The following is a 25,125-nucleotide window of genomic DNA, read 5'->3' as shown; positions in this document are numbered from 1 at the left end:
TGATTTGTACGCAGAAGTATTGACGGGTCTTTTGAAACTCGTCGAGAAAATTGCTCCGAAGTAATATTAAAGAAAATGCATTTTTCCATATCGTCTTTCTTTTATAGAAAATATAATTTCTCGTATTGGGTAAATTGTTATTCAAGTAAATTTTGAAAATTTATAAAACTCCTATGGATAGAATAAATATCGATATAAATGTTTAATCATATTGCGATTTCAGTATTTTTTTTTTGTTTGTTTGTTTGTTGGATGTGCGGTTAGAGAAAAAGACTGGAAACTTTTTTAAATGGAAAAATTTAGATTACTGTGACATGATAAAATTAATATTAAAATAAACTTAGGAAAATTGACGTAGACCTGTTTAAATCTGTTTTTAAATAAAATTACTGTTTGAAATTATTTGAACTTATCAAATAGCCAGAAATAAAGTCAACAAAATGAATAATTGAGAAAAAGATTTTTCTGAAAATTAGTCAAAATTTATCTCCAAAAGAATATATTATTAATTAACTAATATAACTTTTCGGTATCTTACACACCAAATTACTGTATAAAATTATTTAAACATAGCAAATATCAAGAGATAAATTATTTAAAACGAAAGATGCTACGCCATGTGAATTGAACCCGGGAAATATTGTATAATTAAAGCACAATGAGCACTAATATCGGTATACAATTCCGAACAGAATATTCACTTGATCAAACGAAGACAAATACCAACCGAACGAAAGTTGATAATTCTGTTCCTCTTTTAATATTCCTCTCTCTCTCTCTCTCTCTCTTTCTCTCAATAATGATTTATTCATATCGTAAATCGTTACTCATTATACAACACAATTAATTCGACTGTAACGCGCATAATTAATTCCCCCATCCCTATGCTATCAACGATTTTACGTAATGCAAACATCATTATTTCAATTAATCGTACGCGGAATTAATTAAACATCGAACGAATATATACTTGAGGAATATAATTAAAAAAAAAAAAGAGATGAAATTTGTTCGGCTGTTAACTTGCATCAGGGTAAAATTTTCTTTCGCGTTTAAACTGTAATGGAACTTAAACGAACCTCTTCCTTACGACGAGTTTTCATCAAATTAAACACAACTTGCGTTTTCATCCCTTTGAACAGTTTTATATATCAGTTGGAATATTTTCAATTTCGCTCGTACTTCGATCTTTGGTTCAATGTATTAAGAATATTTACTTTTTTACTGAGCTCGATAATTATTCGTCCCGTAATTTTAGCTTGTGTAATTTTATGAAATCAATATTTTCAAACCTCTTTCAAACATTCATAATGTTGCAATCTTTTGATTGAATTTTTAATTAATCAATATAACCTTGTTGTGAAATTGATTCAAAATTGGAAACTGAAATACACCGAGAAGATTGAATACGAGCATGTTTTTCCAAAGAGTTTCCAATTTTTTACTTGGACTCGAGTATTTCTTTCGATTCTTTCCAAAATTTTAAGTTCTAGACCAAATTTTTCATTGTTGGGTATAATCCTTTTAAAGGATTGTTGTTTTTTCATGAAAAGTCGATTAAACGGTACAAAAGGCTTGTAGAAATTTTTCAATTTTTATCTAAATTTTTTCCTTCAAAATGCTTCCTTCAATATTTTTATAAAATTTCAATTTTCCAACCAACTTTTCATTTACTCCATATAACTTTTTAAAAACTGATTCTTTTATGTAAAATATCAATCAAATTGCAATAAAGGCTCTCCTAAAGCTTTCCCAATTCTATCTTAATTTATACTGCCAAAATTCTTTCCCGATTCTTTGGAAAATTTCAATCTTTCAGTCACTTGCCTCGACCGATTGATAGAATTCTTAAGAAAAATGTTCTTTTCACGAACGATCAATCGGACGCGATTGTAGGCTCGTATAAAATGTCGCGAAAAGCAAATGTAAATAAAAGGGATGTTTCACGAGAGATGCATTTAGTTTGTTTAATCGCAACTCGACTTAACCCTGTTTTTCGAGCTATTTAAATGCCAGCCCCTGGGCTTTTCCCTCGAAACACTGCACTCTATAGGCACCCATTCACTGCTCGGACCTCTATTCAACCCTACTGATCCACTTTCACCCCCGCTGCTCCTTTCAGAGGGGGATGAACACCGATACCCAGGTACATTCGTCGTGTTCACCAGGTTTCCGTTTCAAGAAATTTTACTGCTACTTCTGCAATCGTGCGAGTGTACATTGTACACCTTTTCGATGCACGAATACTGTATTCTGTGTAGTGGTTTTATGAATATCGATGATTAAAAGTCGTTGAGCGAGGATCGATCAATTTTTAAAAATGGAAAGTTTCATGAAATTGAAATTTCAAGAATTTGTCAATAAGACCAATCTAAGTCAATATTTAAGTATTACTATTACTTGAATATCAGCATTTTTAAATTATTGTTTGATGTAATACTCAAGTTAGTATTAGCATTAGTATTTAAGTGTTAGTATATTTTATGTGTATTGATATTTGAATACTAATGTCTTTATGTCACTATTTGAGCATTGACATGTCTGACTTAGCACCTGAACTATGCTTGAATTACGATTTGAGTTATGTTTCAGTTTGTTCGAGTTAGCATTTCAAAGTTAATGTTAAATATTTGAAACGACATTAGACAAGCCGAGGAGATCTTACAAATCCTTCGTCCTTTGCATAAAATAACATAATTCATGCCATTCGCGAAGAATGTTAAAGCAACGATCGCCGATCAGTTTACCTTCGACAAAAACTTTCTCCATTAACCCAAACTTAAGTCTTCTACCCTAAAGCTTCGCTCGATTCGCTATGTGTCTCAGGTGGACGTCGAAGACTGTCGTGGTCGCGGCTCGGTAATTACCGCGATGTCTCGAAAACGGAGCTATTTACAGATCGATTAAAACGTCAGCCAGTTGCTAAGTATTCCCGCCACGACGCCCCTGAAAAATGGTTTCCCGTCACGCCAGCTTCACCCCCACTCCTGTATATTATAACCGCCAGGATGCAGCGCGATATCCTCGCGGTAAATTATTGCAAATTCACTTTTTTTTTTTTTTCTTTCGAACTCTTTCCAACGTCGTTCGTCTCGATTCTGAATCCTCTACTGGAAGATTTATCGATCTTTTATTGGCTATAGTTATCGATCGATTCTCCTCTACGAGCCTGGACCGTAATTTATGCGAAATGCTTGACGCTAATGAAGTACGTACTGCTTGTAGTCTGTTCGGGATGGCCAGGTGCATTTAGTTGTTCTTCTCTTGACAACTTGGACAAGCCTTATCAACTTTTTGTTTCATTATGGATTTAGGGCAAAGTTGGAAAGGCGGGCTGCTTGAGAAGGTTTCAAGAGGTTGAAAGATATTGGATATAAAGATGTTTATGTCCAACAAACTTACAAAAGCATTCGAATGCTTGTAGTACATGGATCCGATTCTCAGAGATTCCGAAGACTCTAAACTTATTTCTTACCCCTACTTTTTCCCACATTTTACGAATTGTCCCAGGGGCAGCTCAAATTCCCAAATTCTCAAATACTCAAATTCTCAAAGTGTCAAAATCTAAGGGCGCTAAACTTATTTTTCTCGTCCCTATTTTTCCATAGTCGTCTACACGTCGTTCCAAAATCGACGAACCCTTGGTTGGCGCGCCAAGTTCAAATATTCAAGTACTCAAATTCCGAAGATACGAAGCTGTAAATTTCGCAGCCCCATTTCGCCCACGATCATTTTCCAAATATTGCCAGGAGCAACTGGAACGATGAACCTTTGGTTAGCATGCAATTGTTAGAAGAGACACAGGGCCTAGTGAGTTTCTCGTGTGGTACGGATGCGGATGCGACTGTGCGTTGATAAATATTCGGACGGCCATTGTACGGGACCGCCACGATCGATATTCAACTCGACCATCTCCTTCCTTCGCGATATTTATGATCGTTGTTCCCTGTCCCTAACAGAGAATAGCATTCCTTCGCAACGCTGTGTACAAAGGAGCTTTCGTTTCTATGGCCACCGAATCTCGTCGCCGGAGACTTTGTCGAATCGGTTCCTCCGTTTGCTGCAAACTGCTTCTGCCTTTCGTTTTGCCCGCTCTATTTAAATGGGGACGAGTGGAACACTGTTTTGGGGTGTCTTTTAGGGTTGAAAAAGGAGTGTTATTTAGTGAGATTTCTTCAGAGGTGGGATAATCGAATTGGAAGAGATGAAATTTTAGAATTTGCAGTGAAAGGTGGGGATGAAATTTAGCGTCGAGGGAACTCGAATATTTAGTAATATTAACGTTTGCAATTCTTTGACTTTTTTAAAGTAGAATTTTGGTATACTATTTATGGTTTATTTTACTAAATAACGACGAAACGTGGCAGGTTGCTAATTCGAACTTTTTTATCGTATACTACTTGTACGTATTTCGGAGGTTAGTCTGTTTTGCAAAATTCATTTTTAAGAGGCGTTGTTCTTCAAAATTATTAAAATTAAATTATTTCCTCTTCAAATCTAAACATTTCCGACGTTTCCTTTTCTTTTTAAATGAATTTTATATAATCATTTAAAGAAGAGTTTTCGTGTCATGAAAATTGATATTTTCTTCTCATCTCGGTATATTTCTATCGTCCTCGAATAAATTAATTCAATTTCTTTCGTATGATAAAATATTATCAAGGACTTGTCTATAAGAAGAATATTTCAAGACGTTTCTCCTCAATCTGCTTTTTAAAAATTCAAATGCACTTGAAATATCATAGAATGGATGTAGATCGTCATTTCAAGATTTCATAGAATACGATAAAGGATTCGATAAACTTGCAAAAATTTATATAGAATTTTTAATTGGGCTAATATTAAAAATGAATTTTGCGTAATTTTCATCTTGATATACCCGCGGACGAAGTTAGACATTATCGAAATTGATTTTTAATCCGTAATTCATGCAATCGCATAAACAATTTATTGGTTATTCGCACGACTAGCCCCATAAGATGATTATACTCTTGAATTACATATGCATGTTATAAAATTTCCATCGAATCGATGGCAATTCGCTTTTTAAACATAATAAAATGATGAACTGTTTTGCAATTCAAAATTTCTTCCTCTGTAATAAAACAATTTTATTTTTACGCGCATCGATAAATAAGACGAAAAACATATTCCAAACGTAAATTAATTATAAGCTTACACGGTGTGTCGAGTTTGATCATAAAAATATCTTACAACTGATAATCTCACGCAGAAATTCTCATTTCAAGTATGAAGGAAATTTCCGGTCCACGAGTTTTTCAAAAATTGCCAATTTCATATTCAATGTGGAATTTTTATCAACAGAGCCGCTCTCATGCCATGAATCCTGAACAACGATGGTGATTTGAAAAGTACGTCTAATCAAGATAAATTAATCTAAATATGCAGAAATGTACAGAATGCGTATAACGTGTGAAAATATATGAAATGGAATATATTCGTCATAATAGTCGTCAGTAGGTGGAAACGAACCTTTGCCACGTTCTCTGTGATAAAAATCTGAATTTCCATCGATATGCACGATCTATTAACAAAGATCGAAAAATAACATGTGAAATCGCAGTTGAAAGATTTTGATCGTTTTCCTGGCCGAGTGTCGAGGTTATTGAATTAAAAGAGGCAACGTGAGGTCAACCAGTATAAATATTCCCGGGGCGAGATATCGATATGGCGGACTCGATCGCGAACTCGTTGGTTCGAGCCCTGTGGCTGGTGCAACAGGAGGGAGACGCGTTCTTATCGGCGAGAAACGTTCTTATCGCGACTGTATATCGAGTCGACGAGCATCGTGCGCTGCATAAAACTTTCGTTCGATTCGACGCGGCCACGAAACGGGAATCTATTTCTTGGAGAGGCCGCTTTCGACGTTGTTACGTGTACCACGCCGAATTCCGGTCCCGCCCCCGCCTTCAGACAACCAGGATAAACGTGTTGTTTCCCTCGTAAATCTTGTTCTTTTTATTCCCAAAACTTTCCCACGGTTTTACACGTTATTATACATTTTTCCATTGTCTATACATTTTCCTAGTTTCTTTTTTTTTATAGTTTGGTAATGTTTGGCTTCTATGGGAAAGAATGAGAGGATTTTTGGAATTTTCTGAGCTATTGATGGTCGGTTTAACAGTACCTATAACAATATTATTCTTTTTCGAACCTTCTAGCGCTTATTTTTCCATTCTTTTACATTTTCGTGGTTCGCTTTGTAATTGCATACTTTTTCGCTCTTTGTTGCATGGAAAAGAGAGATAGGTTTTTTTGAGATCTTTTAGGGCACTGATGGGTAAGATAGTTACCGGTTACAAACGAAGATCGCTTTAATAGTTATACAGTGCTTTCTACGATTCTTTTAATGGTTCTTTTCTTTTCTCTTTTTTTTCATTTTTACACAATTTTATATTTTGTCATTTTTCTTTCGCACATGAATAGTTCTTTCCGCTTATGCAGAAGAAAAAAAAGGGGGTTTCTACAATTTCTAATATTTGTGGGTAAGCCGATTATCGATTACGAAAGAAGCTTCGTTTCATAGCGATAGAATATTTTCTCAATTGCATATTAATCGCTCGTGCTAGTTAAAAGCTAAAGGCACAAAGACGTAGAACTCGCGCGGAAGAAAATTACTTGAGCACTTAACAAACCAACAACAATGGAACAAGATTATTTCTTAAAGCGACGAATCATTAAAGATTTTCGAGACGCCACTACGTCGACGATAAGAACGTGTTGCGAAGAAAGAACAGGGGGAAACGAGTTGACGAGTAAACAGATAATCGCGAGCTTCTTTCAAATGCTTTTACGATCGCTATATATTTTTATAGGATCGCCTGAAGGGAAACGCGCAAGCTGATTTCTAACAATGAGAAGCGCCACCTTTCCCTTCCTCCCGTATTTTACTTCTCTTTCTTCGCGTCAGAGGGCCATTAAGGTCGCGTACACGGAATAATAAAAAGGAACAGCGCGGTAACCAGCGGAAACCGCGAGAATAAATCCCTTTGAGAAATTTGCAATCGTGGCAAAGTTGCTGGCAGGTAATTCATTTGTGGTAATGAGAGAATTCCGTCGGATTTGCCGCGCAAAAAGTGGCGGAAGTACCCTTGCCTGATGAATGTCACTGTCTACCTACAATTACTCTCAATATCGAGAACAAATTCTTGTTTACGTTCGCTTCTATCCGAATCCACGAAAATATCAATAGAGCTTCGTGGTTCTAGGGAATTTCTAGTTACTTTTCGATCGTAAATATTTATGCAAGATCCTATTTCTATAGGGTATTTGCGCTTTAATGTTCGAGAAGCTTCTCTTTCTAATACTTTCTTCGTAGAAATTTCTTTTTTCAAGTAAGTAAAAGACCACTCGCGATATTATATGAACCGATCAGGTACAGAGACCGCACTCTATCCTGTCCTTTCGCTTCCGCCATTTTCTAACATTTATCTCCGCGGTAACGCGCGACAGTGTCGCCAACCATACATTATTCTCGCCGATATCACGCTTGCCGCGAAAAAACATCTACGCTCGGGTATCGCGGACGAATTCATAAATCGATGAACGCCAACGGCAGAGCCTGTGCCGGATACTTGGAACGCGAGGCTACAAAGCCGCCGGATATATATCGAGGCACCCTACAAAAACAGCGGCGAATGCAACGGGACGCGGAGGAAGTAAAAAAGAAAAGAAGAGCAGTAACAACGAACAAAGAGGAGGGGGCCGAGAGAAACAAAATCCCTATAGTACGATATGAAACAAAGTGGAACGAGGAAATCGCGCCTGTTTGCATCAGACACATGCTCAATTATGCTTAAAAAGCTACGTGTCACACCATACACAGATACACACACTCCGTCCTCGTTTAATTTCGTAGATGTTTCGGCCCGAAACGACAAAGAGAGGACTATTTACGGTCCAGCTGACTCATAACTCGCGTCCCCATCCTCCTTGCTTTTGATTCAATGGACCGGGGTGAAATGCATAAAAAGAAGCTTTGATCGAGTGCACGAGGTGTATGTATTGTATATGCGGCGGCGCTGCGTTTGAAACTGTCGAAGCCGGCTAGCCAGCTCTCGCTCTCGAGTTGGATCGTCCTGCAGCGTTTTAAAAAACCAGGGAAACGCCGGCTGGTTATTAGATAGCGACTACCACTCGACAACCCTGAAGGGTTTTATTGCAACCGTGCTGCCTCAAAGAACGCTTTTGATGGGCAGTCACGTCGGCCAGATGCGTTCGCGTAGGTAACGATGATTGGCCGGCGAAAAAAACAGCCGGTTCCACCGACACTGACCGCTTTTCGTTCGTGTAAATAGATTGCTCCGGCAAAAATCAGACGATTTCGGGGACAGGCTTTTCAACGAAAAAACGATAGTTTCACGGATAAACGCGATTGCAGGTTGCTGGAGGAGGATAGTGGAATGGGCGATTGTTGGCTGAGTATTTTGGTGAGGACATGTGTGAGTGACACATCGCTCTACCCTTTCGTCGAAACGTTTTTTTGTTTCTACCTGAAGTTGCGATTGTGTTTTCTGGAACGGAGCGCGGATTACATGGAAATTCAGTGGACCGGTTGTTTAAAGTGGCTGATGTTTAGGTAGTGTTTTAGGTTAGGATGTTGGTCCAATATAGATTCTTGTAGTAAAAGAATCGATTCGATGATTTTGTTTTAGGTTAGGATAGTAATTCACGCCAGATCTTATCGACTAATTAGATTATTGCATGATAAATGTCGTTTTTGCGCTAGAAAAGGAGATTAGATGGAAAAATCATTTGTTTCCGTGTTGTTTAGTGACATTTTTAGGTTAGAATAGTAATTCATATTAGATTTTATCAACTAATGACGCTATTGCATGATAAATGTAGTTTTTATCGCAAAAGAGGGAGATTAGAAGAAAAATTCACTAGTTTGTTGCGCTGTTCGAAACTTGGAAGATAATCCATGCTGGATTTTATCAGTTATCAGGTTAATTGTCGTGACAAATGTCATTTTTAAAATGAAACGTAACGATAACCGTAACTGACTTTTTATGAACCAACTGCAAAAAATGAAACTTTTTTATCGGAATAGGTAAATGTATAAAAGAAATTACTCTTGTCATTTATTCATATCCCTAGTCCCTCGATCTACTAAATTTTATTTCACCTTCGTTACACCTCTTTTCAGCAAATAATACTTTGCAGTTAGTATCATGCTAAGAAATGGTCTTTCTCTCAGCAATCAACCCAATTTCATCTGGGGCATTTTTTTATGAACCCATAACTCGCTCTTATAGCATCCACTTTTTCCTAGGTATTCATCAAGCTTCTAATCTTCCTAGTGGAAAAGTGTCCAAGAGAGAATAATTCTCAGAAAATATCCTGGCTTAACCGAACATTAAAAAAACACCGCCAACGCTATAAAAGAACAAAGAATACGTTAAGAAACGTAGATGTCGCCAATGGATGTCAAACCATGGCGACGCAAGACTTTTCTTACTTAAGATTCTTTAAATTACCATTGTTTTTACCCAAACCAATATGAAGCTCATAAATAAGAAGAGAACAATAATGTACTTGAACTACACATTTACATATATTATTACAATAATAAATTCAAAAAGACATTTACAAGCGTTTGAACGCTTTTATAAAATTTAATTCAATTTAATATTCGAATAGAATATAATTTTTGGATTAAAGATCACGCGTCGAAGGTCGCCACTTTTAGTGTAAACTTGACGTGCAATTTCCTCAGCGTCAACGCCATCTGCAAAATATCACTATCTAGTAATTTATCTATAGGAAAGCTGCTGCAAAACAGGCATGAACAGAAGCCACTTCGCTATCGCGTAAATTTTCGTCTTTGAAACCTATGCAGAAGCTGTGAATGCAACCATCGACGCGTTTAATTTTCACTTTGGTTGACCCGACTTTCATCTCTGTTTTCGTTTTAACTCGTTGTTCCGTATCAGTCCAATAATCACCCTTATGATATGCATACACAAAGCAGCCTTTATGAAAAGTAACAAGATTACCAATGTATTAATCGGCACACTTGTTGTATTACAAAAATGGTCATATTATTATCGTCAATACGGTACTGACAATGATCGACTAATAAATGAACAGACTTCCGATCTATTATTATTATTTTTCTTTTCTTTCTCGTCTTCTGAACAATTACTTGTTTGCAGCTGTATCATTATCCCACTGGCTTTGTGACATGTATAATAATAATAATAATAATAATAATAATACTGCGTTAGCTTATTTTTAATTGGAACTAGAGAAAACAGCGGGGAGACGCTCTAATTCGATCGATATATCGTATTCCGATACGTGTGTTCAATCTTGGAGTGGAATACGGGGCATCAGAGCCACCATTGTCGTTCATTTTTTCTTTTTCTTTTTTTCTTTTTTGTCATCTAGCGATTCTTATTTTAGTCGACTTTACAGCATCGATTTCATGCGAAATTGCAAGAAAGAAACGGGATACGTCGATGTTTCCTTTGTTTTCCTTTGTTGCAAAATATTACGGGTTTTCTTATCTTTTCATTTTTTAGTTTCCCCCAAGTTGTTACAACATTATCTAGTTCTTTTTTAAATACGTTCTGCTTTCGGTCCTTCGGCCCTTGTTTCGTGTTCTTTAATACTCGCAATATGCCAGCTTCTATTTTGCAATTCTCTGCTTTATAGCTTTTCTCATCCCCCTATTCTGTTTCCCTCTTTGTTTTTCCCGTGCATACGTGTATGTGTATATTTCCCCTTTTTTTCTATTTTTTGTTGTTTTGCTATCCATTGTGTGTACTCTGTATTTATTTTCGTGCGCGCTGTACTTTTCAATATTTTCTATGTAGCTGGCTCCTCCATGTTTTTCATCTCAGCAGCTTCCATTTTTCAATATTTGCGTGCTCTCGCCTTTTATTCCCCGGGCATCTCGTTTTTCCTCCGATATCTCTCGTCTTTCCTTTCTCACTTTTATGTTATTAAAATTAAGGAAACCGGTCGTTGCCATTAAACCTTTTAATATATCGCAAAATGTCCCTAGAACCCTAGGGAATACTTAAGGGTTATTTTCTAGAATGTTTCACCACATGCAGTATGCGTTCTTGAATATACATACCGCTTTTGAAAATGATCTTTATATCATTTTGGAAAATTATCTTCGGTGAGTTATGCATCTAATAATAAATTCCAACTGTAATTTTTTAATAATATTATGATAAATAAATTTATTTCTATCATAGAATAATATAACCTGCGTGAAAATATTTCAGTAAATTTAGAACATTTGAATTTTGAGAAACAGGTTGGATAGACGTGTAGGTTTGAATTTTCTCGGGAGAGCTTTAAACATATCAGTCGTACGAGTTTATATTGTAGGAGCTCATACCTCGTCATTAGAGATTCGTCAGCATCCCCAAATGGAATGGTATCATTCAGTAATAAGGATAATTTCGGTCTGTACTCGGTGTTGGCAGCGCTGGTAGTCGATTTCAGCGAATACCTGACGGAATGTTGGACATTCGTGGGATCGAGGATTATATCCAGCTTCGTCGGGTTTTCCAGGCTGTTCTATCGGGAAACATTCCAGATAGCTCGGTTAACCAGCGAAAATTATTCGAACCGTTTCGAGAACGAAGGGATGAAGTCGGTTCTGTGATTATTAGGATGGGATCCTGTAGCTTGAGAATTACAGCATCGTTAAAAAATTTTATAAATAGACGCGCAAAGATTTCAATGAAATTGAAATAGGAAAAATTGTCAAAATGATATTTTATAGGTACTTATCCTTAATATTGTTAGTTATCCTCATTGAAGAGGTGAAAATAGTCTTCAGAGTTTGGCAAGCTACGTATAAAATGTTGCAAAATATACACGTTGATTTTAATGAAAATATAGAAGAAAATATTCCATAAAAATCCTACTTCTTACTGACAATTGTTTATATCAAAGGGATGAAAGTGGCTATCAAAGTGGAGGGTTTAATTTGTATTTCTTATTAAAATTTAATAAGAGCTTTACGTTTCTTTTTAGATTACAATTGTGTTTTTCCTCTACAATGTAAAAATTAATCTTGTTATTCTTTTAGCCTAGTATCGCTTTATTTTCATCTTTCCATGTCATATTTTGTCGAGAGCTGTTCTATTTCGCTTCATTTCAAATTTTGTCGCAATTCTTCTTATTCTTTCCTTGAGACAGTATTGTGGTCGCGTTTTACTTCAACAAATTCATGTATGCATCGAACGTCTTCATTTCCTTAGAGAGATACTATACGTCTGCGAGAAGTATGGTTACAGTTATTTCAACAGGAAATAGAATATAGAGTAGGAATTTCTAAAATGTGCCGGCTGCGCCAGTTAAAATTTTCAGAGGACCATAAACGTTGCATACACTTTTTCGTAACATTCAACTGAATTTTTAAATGAAATAAAACATGCATTTCCGACGATTGATTTATCAAATTTCAATTTCACGTTTCGAAATAAAATGAAAATAAAAGTGATATAATATCTAGAAATCTAAACGATTTTAATTATTTATTTAATGTACTCCGATCAGAAAAGAAAACGAGGACAATTGAGATTCCTGATGAATTTAGAAAAACATGTCGTAGTACAAAAATCCCCATAATGTCACTAGAATCTGCCTAATGATAGTCTCGTAAAACACCCCATTATATCGGTAGAACCTTCCTAAACAAAACTTCTTGTACAATCAAGATCTGCCATTTATCTGCTCATTTTTATTCACTAATACCACAAAAATGATCCAATGGAGCTCGTACTAAAGAAACATTCACGTCACTTTCGATAATTACTTATCAGCGCCACTTAAAGCCACCCCGTAAAACATCTAAAATTCCAATTTCCCTTTAACGACCACCCAGCGTATTTTCGATCCTCTCAAAACAAACACTCATCCCTCGTCCGCCAATGACCCAACGTAAACACGCCCCTGTCGTTGACACTCACCCCTTCTCAGCCTCGACTTGGAGAGAAAAAAAATGGACGGTTTCACTGAACGCGAGCCGCGTGTCCCTGGAAATAGCTAACCACCCTCGAAATTCACCGTAAAAGATTCGAGTCACGTAGTTGGCCGGTAATATACGGAGGACACGTCCACCCCTCGGCTAGTGGAATGGGGTTAAGGAACGAACGTATGTAGAGAGTGAGAGTCACAGGGTAAACAAGCGTGTCTCTTCCTGTCGGCGGAGATCGACTTGGCTGGAAGTTGGACGTTTCGGTGGTCAATCGACCGGAAAATTGCTCGTTGACCGGTGATCTAGCGACCGGAAGCGAGGCCACGCTGCACAGGTTCCTGTGCTGAAATCATCGTCGAACGTGCCGTTTACCCGCGATGTATGGCTCCGTTCACGTCTTTCAGTTTATCGCTCCTTGCCTACAGGTCTTTTTGCAGCGATTTTTGGGTTGCGATAACTTGGGTGCTTCTGGAACAACCTGTAGGTACACTTGTTGCGTTTGTGAATAGATTATAGAAGTTGGTTTCTCAATTTATGGAATTACGCTGACAAGATTTTATGGAATTTTTTTCCTGTATTTGCAGGAAATTTGAGGGAAAAGTTTTGAGACAACCTGTACGTACACTTGTTGCTTTTGAGGTTAGGTTATTATACGCGAAGTATCCTTGAGTTTATCCAAGTATATGGGTATTGTGTAACGTAGTAATATTTTTATCATGGCAGTACATGCAGCTTTTCTCGATAGGTTATTGAAGTTTGATGGATAAGTTCTGAAAGAACCTATAGGTGTACGCACAGTAGATTTTATCAAAGTTGGAGTTCATTGGAGAGGTTTTTGGGACAGTCTGTAGGTACACTTGTTGCATATCAGATAAGGATTCGAAAATGTTTGTGAAATAAAATGTTATGGTTCTCTGTAACTTCAGCGTAGCGTAACATAACAACTATTCTACTGAACGAAAAATAATGGAATTACTATAGTAGGACTCAAAAATACATTTCATTCGATTTCAGTCAATGAAAATGAAGCAAACGCGATACTTTTCAAATTATGGACTGCGTAATTAATTATCGTGTAAGGATTTATCATGCTTAAAGCAAAACAAGCAAACTCTCCTAAATCAGGAATAATCGAATTACAGGAAATGGGATCTTGCGCGCTCTTTCAGGTGGTTCGCAGAGCCGGAAGCCGATCGCTAGCCAATATTATTTTTCATAAATCTCTCAGGGGCATATTTACGCGGCACCAGCTTCTCTAATCTCTTCCTCGTGGCCGTTGTTTGTTATCATTATTCCGTCTCGGGGCGGCTAGTTTTTGCGCGTGCCACCCCCTTCGCGAGATTTATTTCGCTGTTTACAATTAGTTTCTGAGCCTGGCCTGAAAATGCATCGCGATGCCACGACGCGCGGCCCGTCCTCCGTGATTTAACAAGCCGCGTTCCCAACGATGCTTTCCTGGGCGAGCTTAAACGGGAATTTATGGCGCGGCTGCCTGTCGAAACAGAAACGCGGCCAGTGCGGTGATATTGTGAGAAGAAAAAAAAGAATATCACTGTAGTGCAACGTAGAAGGATAAGGAACTCGTTTAGGTATTGTTACGAATAGTGATCGTAGAGTTTGATTTATTTTATGCAATTGGAAAGTCTCGCTGGTTGGATTATTCGCTTCTTCGAATCCTACAGGATGGTTCAGAAGAGGTGGGTATGTATCGAAACTTTGAAGCTTCTCTGAAAAATAACAGATATATATTTCAGAGTTTGTTTAATTCAAGTATAACAGGGTATACTTATTCCTATAAACTATATGAAATTGTAATAAATTTTAGAAGCGTTTGTACTTTTTGTACAAGGTGTTTTATAAAATGTGGGACCTATTTGAGGACTGGGCACGGGATACTAAAGCAATGAAAAATGACAATGTTCCAAAGTTATAGTCACATTTGCGTTACGATGATCTGCGACGGCTTATCTTCATAGAAATTATTCACGTGCTATGAAACGCCCTGTATAATGAGCATAATCTGCCGAAAAAACGAGCACCTGTTGTCACCATCAAAACGGTAATTTAAAATTAAAATCTCCTCAAAACGAAAATGTGAAAAGACACCCTTTTAACTGCTTTCAACATGCTTAATTAATCCCCACCCTAATTCACAAGAAGTAATATAATATAATAACTGTCGGTAACTGAACAATAACCGAACCATAGTCGTCTCGTGTCGATTCCAGCTTATCTTCCACGGTCTTCCCTGTCCTAGACTCGTTCGTTTCGATATTACTGCGTGGAGGGTTGCGATCAGCGAGCCTGCGGCTGCGGTTGCGGATATCTGCCGGATATCGCGTGAGCCACGCTCCACGGAGCACGCTGTTTGATGCATCTTCGTCACGAAGATAGTTAGCTAGGGCCAGAAGAAAGGCATTCGTAGGGTTAGTGGGGTGAACGTCGATGATGGGAAATGGAGGAATGGAGAATAAGAAGAGATAAAGGGGTACGCTGGTAAATTGCTTTTGTTATGGTGGTGCGTGGATCTTTTCTTTTTGGTGGATATCGTACTAAATATGCGATGAGCTGATGAACAATAACAAATATCAAATTTGTCACGTAACGAATACCGAATGTAGGAAACAACGGATATTAAATCTATCAAATAACGAATATCGAACGTAAGATATGAAATATTAATTACATCAGACCCACAAATCGAATTTTGCCTGAACGAGGTGTAAACTTGAGTAACGAACTTTCCTCCTCGAAAAGTAATCTTCGGTAATCCCATAAAACGACCTATAAAATAATCCTAACCTAACAAATCCACCAACTAAAAAGGAATGAAATAATTTAACCTGAAATAAAACCTAACCTAAAAGAACCACCAGAATCCACATACCAACATTGAACAATAAAATCTCCAATTAAAAAGAGAACTACGAGGGAAGAAGAGAGCGGAGAAAATGGAAGAACTTGGCGAAGAGGAGCATCTGGAGGAAATACGAGACCAGAGGAGAGGAAAACAGATGGAACGATGAGTTGCAGAAGGGTGGAAGGCCCTCAGGTGGAAAGGGTGCACGTCAAATTGGCCGCATAAGCGTGCTCCTTTCATTGAATCGTCTAACGACCAGACATAAATTAGATTGGAAACTGGAGATGCCACGGGAAAAGAGCCGTGGACGATTTTCTGCATCTGGTAACCTCCTTAAGGCCCGCTGGAACGACGACAATATGTGACTGGGGTAGAGCAAGGGAGGGGGAATTTTATTTCATTTTTGGCTGACGTTTTTCGATTGAATTCGCCCACCATTTTTACCTCCGTTTTTACGAGGATCCCGCGAGCGAAAAAAAAATTATTGGAATCGTTGTTGCTACGATCGGGAGTGGTTTCTTTATGGGAATTGCTTGTTCGAAAGAGCGTTATCAAGGGGAAGAAATTTTACTCGTGCGGTTTATTCGCGTTTTATCACGGTACTAATTTTCGAATCTTTTTCCCAGACATTCGAAGGTAAATAAAGATTGGATGCGAGTTCGGAGGATTGTAATTTCGAGTTTTCCAATATTCACAATCTTTTTTAAAGATTTCTATTCCATCGTTCGATCGATGTACATAGCGACGTTTAAGGAAAGTTTAAAGATAAAATATTTCTTTTAAGAGATTCGAAGGTAAGTAAAAGTCCCGACATGAATTTTGAGATCGCAGATTCGAGTCTTTCAACGGTTCAAATTCCTTTCTCCTTCCTGCAGATTTTTTGCCTTTCTCCAGTAATTTGCCTTGAATTTTTTAACCTGCAAGCCAAGTTTGATTACTGAGTCGAATAAGGGATGAAGTCACCGGGGGAGTTTGTGGATTGTAATTTCCGGTGGTTGAAACTTCGTTGTTAACGCGAGCTACTCGAAATAACCGAGTTAATTAATTAAAGCAAAGTATTATTAATTGTCGTGCTCGAGATTCCCAGAAAAATCTCGTCGAAAGTAATTTCCTTCTTTCTTCTTCCGAATTATTTCGAATTACTTTGATTGATTGACTTAACTGATTAAAATGTTCCAGAATAATTATTCCATCTTCTCCATTCACTCAATTCGTGTAGAAAAAATTTCTTTATCGAAGATAACCTCAAAATTGAATATTGGAACAGTTAAAATCAATATGGCTGCCGGTGATTCGCGCAAATTTTTGGAATCCGGTGGTATCGAAGGCCTCAGGAGGCGAAAAGCGCAAAATGTAGTCACGAAAGGTAGCGAAAACGGGATTATATCCCGTTACACTCGTGCTTGGTACTCGAGGAGAGGCTTGAAAATGTACACAAGCCCGTAAGAAGCCGCCATTGCACCCTGGGGAGTGGTAACACCGTTCGAGACTTACCTAGATACACTCTAGGAAGCTAGAATGTAAATGGCCGTCTTGGCAACTCGATTAATTAAATTGACTTTTCTTCCAGCGTCTTCCACTTCTTCGTGTTTACGCTTTATTCCAGACGAATTCTTAAAAAAAATCGCCTGTTTTAATGATTACGTACTAAAAATTACGAATATCCTTCGATATATCGACGTATTCTACGATAAAAATTAATATTAATAATAATGTTAATTAAATTAGTAGAAAAGAAATTTCTAAGCTACACAATATACATCAAATTGTATTTCACACATAATGTAATTTTATTAAAAAAGAGTTACCTCGCGATCAAATTTAAAATAACCTAATTTTTCTATACAATGTATTATCAAAAAATTCAAATTTTCTATTGACGTTTAGAGATATTTAATATTTCGTATAGAAGAAACATCGACAGAGTTCTGACCAGCAACGCAATTTTTATTCGATATCAAATATTTAGAACAATTTCGTAGGAAACCTCATAAATGGAATTTATTCCCCGGAATAATCCTATACGAATCTAGGTTATCGAGCCATAAAACGAAACCGAAAACCCGTCACCAATATCGCATTGGTGAAACAGCTCTCGAAGAGCGATTCGCAAATTCCGTATTCCCCTGGCTGCTACTCAACGAGCGAAACTCAATAAAAGGTGAGAAGAAATCAATGGACCGCGATCATCATCCGAAACCCGTTTTCCTAACATACGCACGGAAGTATAGTGGACGAACCGGAAGGCGATCTGTCGCCATGACAATAATCCACGGGAACGCGGCCGTACGAACGAAGTCGGGGATATAAAGCCGAAAATCCGGGACGTGTTCTCGATCGCGAGCCACCAGTTTCATGTGCTACTGGGTACCGATACGCGCCACTTTATGTCCGTTTTCATGGTGCTGCCGGTCGTAAGGAAAATGCAGTTACTCGCAAGCCGAGAGTACCTAACGCCCTCTTCTTCGCCTCTGTAACAAAGTGAACGCGTTTGATGAAGCTTTGAATAAAACAACCGAAAGAGGATGCTCTTTGGGTATTGCGCGAATGAACTTTGCCAGCTTTTCAGAGTTTTGAGAAATAGAGCTGAAGGAATTTGTAGTTTTGCCTGGGAGAAATATGGGTAAAAGCCGGATTTTTGGTACATTTCTTTCATTAAAATGGCTTATTTATGGAAATTTGTTAATTCTTTAATTAACGTAAGGTCGGCTTGTTGAGATATGTATAATTTTTCGTGCTGAACTGGGTTAAATGCGTATTAGAGTTACTTGTATGTGAGTATCAGTGTGTGGATACATGTGTGTAAGCGTCAGAGGGCGTCCAGACCTTAGTTAGGACAAAAGACGATTGGCAGTGGTTTAGAAGCATCTGGAGGAGTCGGTTAGCGGTCGTGTGTGAGAAAGTGCGGAGACGCGTGCAAATGTGAATCGAAGAATATGTGAGGAATCCTTCTTGTAATAAATATATCATTATTTTAATATTAGACCTCAGTGTATATTCAATGTTCCTTCAACATTATTTCGGCACCAAAGATCCACAATTCTTAACACAGCTTACATTAATCAAAGTTTTAAGTTGGTTTAACGATGAGGTTGCTTATGATAAGGCTCGTTTTTAAATAATCTCTCTGGACTTTATAATATGTTACAACATACGTCATATATTATAACATATTAAATGTTAAATAATTCAATTTGATCCTTTTAATCATTTCCAAGCTTCTCCTCCGTCGATCTTAACTTCTTCGTATTTAAACAAAGGCAGGGAATAAACAAGAGCAGAATCAAACGCATGTCTCGCGTTATGAACTCGCTGCAAGTACAGATTTCACCGTTTCGTCGTAAAAGAAGGGACCGAGCCGTAAAGGGATTACGCTTAAAGTTAACGCAACCCCGTTAAGAAACGTCCTGATAAAATAAAATCTTAATCCTGGTCCGACCACGGAAGTAGCCTGAGATTTAAGATCCTTTACCCTTGTTTTCCACCTCTGGCCATTCGCTTCTTTCCTCTCTTCATCCCCATCCCCGATTCCGCCCCCCGTTGTCGTCCACCGCCGGCTTTTACGGCTTACTGGCTCGATTATTATACGTGTCTCGTTTTCATGAAACAACCCCTTCCCCCCGCCATTTACAGATTCGTGGCCTCCAGGGTTATATTAACTTGTAATTTTATTACGGCGATATTGTGCGCGCCACTGGTACTCGAGCTTTGTTTCCAGTTTCCCTTTTTTTAATTTCCTCCTGCGAGTTGGTAAATTTCACCTGCGTCTCCCTCCCCCCCTACTTTGAATAGGGGTTGCTTTAGCCAGCAGGAAGATTCTAGTGAAGTTATTAGGACAGGAAAATTGTATTTAAGAAAAGTTGTTAGGTAGTTATTAGGCAGAGTACAATTCTGAATTTCTAATCTTATATTCTGTATGATTTTGAGAATAATTTTTTTTATCATTTTTCAAATGGGAAAATATAAAATACCGCTAAATGGGCAGTATGGATTGTTCATTAAAAAATTGGATCCAGGAAAATCTGTTTCTCTTCATATTTCGATAATAGTATATTACTATTATACCGTTAGGAGTATATTAATCGTGTTATAGTTGCATTATATTATAATGTTAATTAATGTAATAATACATCGTAACATATATTCGTGTCATACTGACCAAAGATTTGTTTCTTTTGCAGCACGAATGGCTATGTGTGCCTGATGTTTCACAGAAGGGATAGCCACATAATAGAATTGCAACTGTCGGAATGGAGCCAGCAGCCCGACGACGTGTGCAACTCGAGTACGTTCAACTCCCACTCGACGCCGTACACGACGTTCATTAGTAAGTCAATTACGATCATTTATTAACACTCAGCCGTGTGAACGCCTCCCGACATTTACTCGCGTTGACTGCCGCTATTTTCCACACTTTCTTTACAAATAAGTTGCCGTGCAATTACAATGTTTCTCCTGTTTGTTACCATTTTCTTAGTACGAGTCTTTGCAAGCGACAAAGTAATTCAAAAACCTTGAAGAAATTTTGGAAATTTATACTACACGATCATTATCTGGGCTTGATGTTTTAAACCTTCTTCTAATCAAATATTTCAAGTACTTCAAACCTCGATAGAGGTTGGATGACTTTTTATTGGAAAGTACTCAAAAAGTTCCCAACGATTATGTAGTACAGAGGATACGTTCGTTAACATTCGTTCGTTCATTAACGTGAAAGTTCTCCTCGAATTTTTCACACTTTTTTTTTAAAAGACGGACCTGTTGATTTTTTCCGAGAAATCGAAATTTCTATTTATCGACGAGAGCCTAGTTTCTCCTAATTGACAGATCGAACAGGATATTAATTACGGCTGCGACTTCGGACACGGGAAAACGCGTTGCTCACGGTCGCAGTTTCTCGTTTTGCTGAGCTTGAAAAATAAAAACGCCGACTGCTAGAATTAAAAGTGATATTTCACTGTCGAAACTTGCTAGAGAAAAAATAATAAAACAAAAGACAAAATAAAAAAAAAAGGTACAAAGGATAGACAAAAAAGGGGAGGAGGGAAATAGAAACAAAAGGGAACTAGAAAGGATATAAAATATGACAGTAAGCGCGGGAAGATATCGCATTCCCAATGGAGCACTCTTGAAACACGATGAAATTATTTCGCGAGAATTCGTGCTATTCCCCTCCTATCCTTTACACGTGTATCGATAAATAACGTCTTAACAATGGCTGGCCACGTTTCCGGCCAGGATAAATGTCCCTCTTCTACTGAAATTGCTAAATAAGCGCCCGGTTTTACAAAGAAAGACAAATTTGGTATTTTCCAATTTTTTATTGCTGTTTTATTGGGGTTTTGTAATATCGGGGGAATTTGATTTAACACGTGCTAAATGTATTTATTGTTCCTATTATTTACTTTTGAAAATTTCCATTTTATGGTTATCGTAAAATTGGGAATTTTCATTCGTAACCTAAGCATATTTCAATTAGACACGTTTGAAATTTTCGACAAAATCTAACTCTAGCCAAGCGTAATGAAATTCCCTGTGCCTAATTGTTAACAACCTTGGTTTAAAACAATAGACGATGCGAATACAAGAAAAGTATTATTAGAATATCGAATTATAGAAAAGTTGATACGAATGAAATTTTAGATGTAACGTTAAAGCTCGTCCAAATAGATCCGAAATCCCCTAGCTAGAATTTCTGATTTTCCATTTGAACAATAAATAGATCAGACTTGATAAGAGTGGTGTGTAAAATTCGAAGGACAAACGAAGGTAAACACGATGGAGGTGTAATTTCGGGCGGAGGTCTAGACGTGGGTTGAATGGCGTCACGATAAATTCCGCGTCCTTGGAAACGACCCCTGTCTTCGTCAGTGTTATAGAATCGCGTAATCGGCTTAAACAGAAACTGTGCTGCCTTCCGTCGAGGGTTGAGTTTACGACGGATTCGGCATATGATCCTTTTGCACGATCGTAAAGGAGTCGCTGGCGAATCGATTGTTAAGCTACCGTCGTTCGCAACTTCCTCTTTGTGCCAACCGCGTTTTCGTCTCGACGATGTTTGCGTCTACGTCCCCATTCTTCTACGCGGAGACGATTTTAGGAACTATCTTGGCTGATTCCGCCGGAAATGAATGAATCAGTTTCTATACTTCAACTTGTTTTCCAAGTCAGGTGGCCAAATATTTCTGCTGTTGTAAACACAGTATTTTCCTCGACATAATCTAACCTCGAATAAAGTAAATAAATTCTGTTCATATACTGTAGTTAATCTGGCAAACATAAATGTCAGCTACAAGAATAGCGAATAGAGTAAAATTGATTGGAACAATTTGCGTATGTTGTTCGGTTGAGTCACAAGTCAGTAAGATAAATCGGTTAACGTAACAAACAGAAATGGCAGCTGCAAGAAGCAGAAAATTGAAATTGATAAATTTTTTCCAGCACCAGACCCAATTACCAAGCAGTGCCCCAACCTTGGTCGCTACAAGATTGTGTCTGTGCTACACAATCACAATGGTGACAAAGCGGAGGACATATTGGGCGTGGATGGTGAACCAATGGTCAACGCTGCTGAGGTTCAAGATGTCAGGGTCACGTCGACACCTTATCCAGGACGGTGTCGCTATCGACTGGATATCGGTTGCAAGACGCCGGATCGTATGGAGTTTGCTACATCGTGCAACGACGAAACACCACCAGGTAAGATCTCTTGGTATAATTTTCTTCTTTAGAAGAAAAATTTGCTGCTTTCTAAAGAAAATTTATTTTTGACGACCGTTGAGTTTCTATCGATCTTCGTTGACTTTTATGAATTTCTATTGATCTTTATCGCCCTTCGCGAATTTCTAGTGATCTTCTGCTTGATCTTTAGTTCGTTTAATAAAGATTAGATTAGATTTTGATTCAGTTTATGCCAGGTTTGAATTAAATTTGGATTCAATTTATGTTATGTTTGGATTAGCCCTGGGTTCAATTTAGGTTATGTTTGGATTAACTTTGGGTTCAATTTATGTTATGTTTGAACTAGATTTGGGTTCCATTTTAGATTCGGTTCAGCTTAAATTTGGATTCAGTTTAAGTCACGCTTGGTTCCAGTCAAAAATTCCAGCACGTATCTCTATATGCAACCACACAACTCAAAATCATTTATACACGTACATTCTAAATACTTTCTAGACAGAACATGTACAAATTGCGAACAGAATATGTACAAATTCATATTCTCGCAGATGTAATTAAAAAACTGGATCTTGAATAGAAAATTGTTGTATCAACTCAATGTCACAAAGAGTACTATATTCTGGATAATCTATATACTTTCCCATATCATGTACGTCCTGCACATTTTGGCATTACCGTAATTCGCAGTCTGCTCGTTACAATGTTGTCAAAAGGTGCATCAGGGAGTCAGCAACTTCTCTTTCTTCAAAAACTACGGAAGAAACACCTCTTACAGGCGCCCACATCTCTATTGACATTCGTCTTACCTGTATCTTGCACCGGAGAATCGACTGTGCTCGCAGGGAGCATCACCATGGGGGGTCGAGTGAATCCTCGTAGGATGGAGGCAGCTTCAACAGGAACATCTTATCGGATTACCCGCACCAGGGCCGAGTTATCCCCCCATCGTGAAGAGACGCGTCTTCGTCGCTTCCCCATTTACCTCGAGCCTCCTCCGTCCCTTCTTCGCCTTTCGAAGGGGTGAAGTTATCGCAAGTGGCGATAGTTAGTTTGCGGAGAAGTCAGCGGCGTGACGGTTGCCGTGGCTCCACGCTTGCTTATGTGCAAAGTTTGTAGCTTTATTCGGCTGTACGTGTTTATGGCGCGTGCCTGTGCGCGCGGATCCGCTCGCGTTGAAAGATAGATGCAGCGCCAAGCTTGGAGGCTTCCGGGGCTCTGGCTGGGCTCGGTTAGAGATAGGGCCGACTGGCTGCACGACTTTTCAGGAATAGTAGCGGAGAAAGCTTGTCGTTGCTTGGCTCGAGCGATGATAGACCGATTCTATCGAACCGATGAATTTTGAGGTTAGGGGGTTTTGAGAGTTTGAGGTTAGGAATAATAAATGGAGTTTGAAATAGAACCGACCGTTCAGGAATAGCTGCGGAGAGAACCTGTCACTGCCTGCTTCCAGCAATAATGGTCTGATTTTATCGAATTAATGAATTTCGAGATTAGGGGCTTCCGAGAGTTTGGGGTAGGGAACAGGAGATTATTGTGGGATCTGTTATTTGATGACATGTAAGGGGAAGGGCTCGTGAGTTACTTTGATTAGTTATATTGAGAGAAGCAGGTCTTGGAGCTAGTTCTTGAAGGATTGTTTAGGGACATCTAAAATTCCCTAGCTAATTGCTACCTTTGGAGTGGCACAATGGATGGAACAGATGTAATACCACTGTTGTGGTAATGTTAGGTTGCAGGAAGATTTCCATTCATGAAATGTTAAATGAAACAGTAGGTGTTGTTTAGACAGACTGAAAGTGCTCTACATAAAATATTATGTTAAAGAAGAGTTGTACAATAGATCATAGCTTGACTGAATAGTTCTATTTCATCTGATAACGTTTTCAGATTGGTTCTATTTTGTCATAGTGATTTTGATTCGTTTTAATTGGGTTTTAATTGGTTATTGTAGATATACAATACAAAACATTAGCTTCTAGATGTCAACTATCACACCATAACCAAATAAAATATTCCAAACAGCGAATCTTGACAAGATTCTAATCCCAACACGGACAAATACTATGTTGGAAATGGATGTAATTAACGATCGTTACCAGAAGCCTGGCTGGAGACGTTTCGAGATGTTCTCTCTGGGTCTGGGAGCTAAGATCGCTGTTTGTACGAAGTCTTAATGACCAATTCGCGTTCCGCGTCTACAGAGGGGTGGTGCTGCAGCCTGGAACGCAATCCCCTTGTCGACAGTCGTAAGATACGAGGCTCGACCGGCTAAATCCTCGGTTATGTCAACGCTCTGCTCCATGCTAAAATAATTCCTGATACCGAAACGTCACTGCAACTCTCTCTTCCTTTCGGGAATCCTCGTATTTTTTGTGGATTAAGAATCACGATACGAACCTAATATCTGCAATATCTTTTGATCGTAATCTTTGATCTTCTAGTGGAAGATACATTTTCAGGTCGAAGATTGATATTCTTGCGGGTAGAAACGGACCAGAGTTCGATTAGGTTTTAGTTTAGGTTCCAGAAACTTGGGAGATCAGCTCTAGCTTGTAATGTGCTAGTTTCGCAATTAGAGAACTGTGGTGTAGTAGAGAGTCAATCCGTCTGGTGTATA

At 38.2% G+C, this 25,125-nt stretch overlaps 1 protein-coding gene across 1 annotated transcript in view; it reads left to right on the top strand.

Moving 5' to 3' along the window:
* LOC132914433 (uncharacterized) overlaps positions 1 to 25,125 on the top strand; it is a 202,586-nt gene that overhangs the window by 167,149 nt on the left and 10,312 nt on the right. Inside the window, exons 8-9 of the mRNA XM_060973562.1 lie at positions 20,009 to 20,154; positions 22,269 to 22,526. Coding sequence (XP_060829545.1) covers positions 20,009 to 20,154; positions 22,269 to 22,526 — 404 coding nt within the window. The remainder of the gene's footprint in view (positions 1 to 20,008; positions 20,155 to 22,268; positions 22,527 to 25,125) is intronic.

Source organism: Bombus pascuorum, chromosome 15 (genome assembly GCF_905332965.1).
Source record: "Bombus pascuorum chromosome 15, iyBomPasc1.1, whole genome shotgun sequence".
Lineage (NCBI taxonomy): Eukaryota > Metazoa > Arthropoda > Insecta > Hymenoptera > Apidae > Bombus > Bombus pascuorum.
Note: the sequence above shows the minus strand (reverse complement) of the source record. Positions and strands in the feature narration are given on the sequence as shown.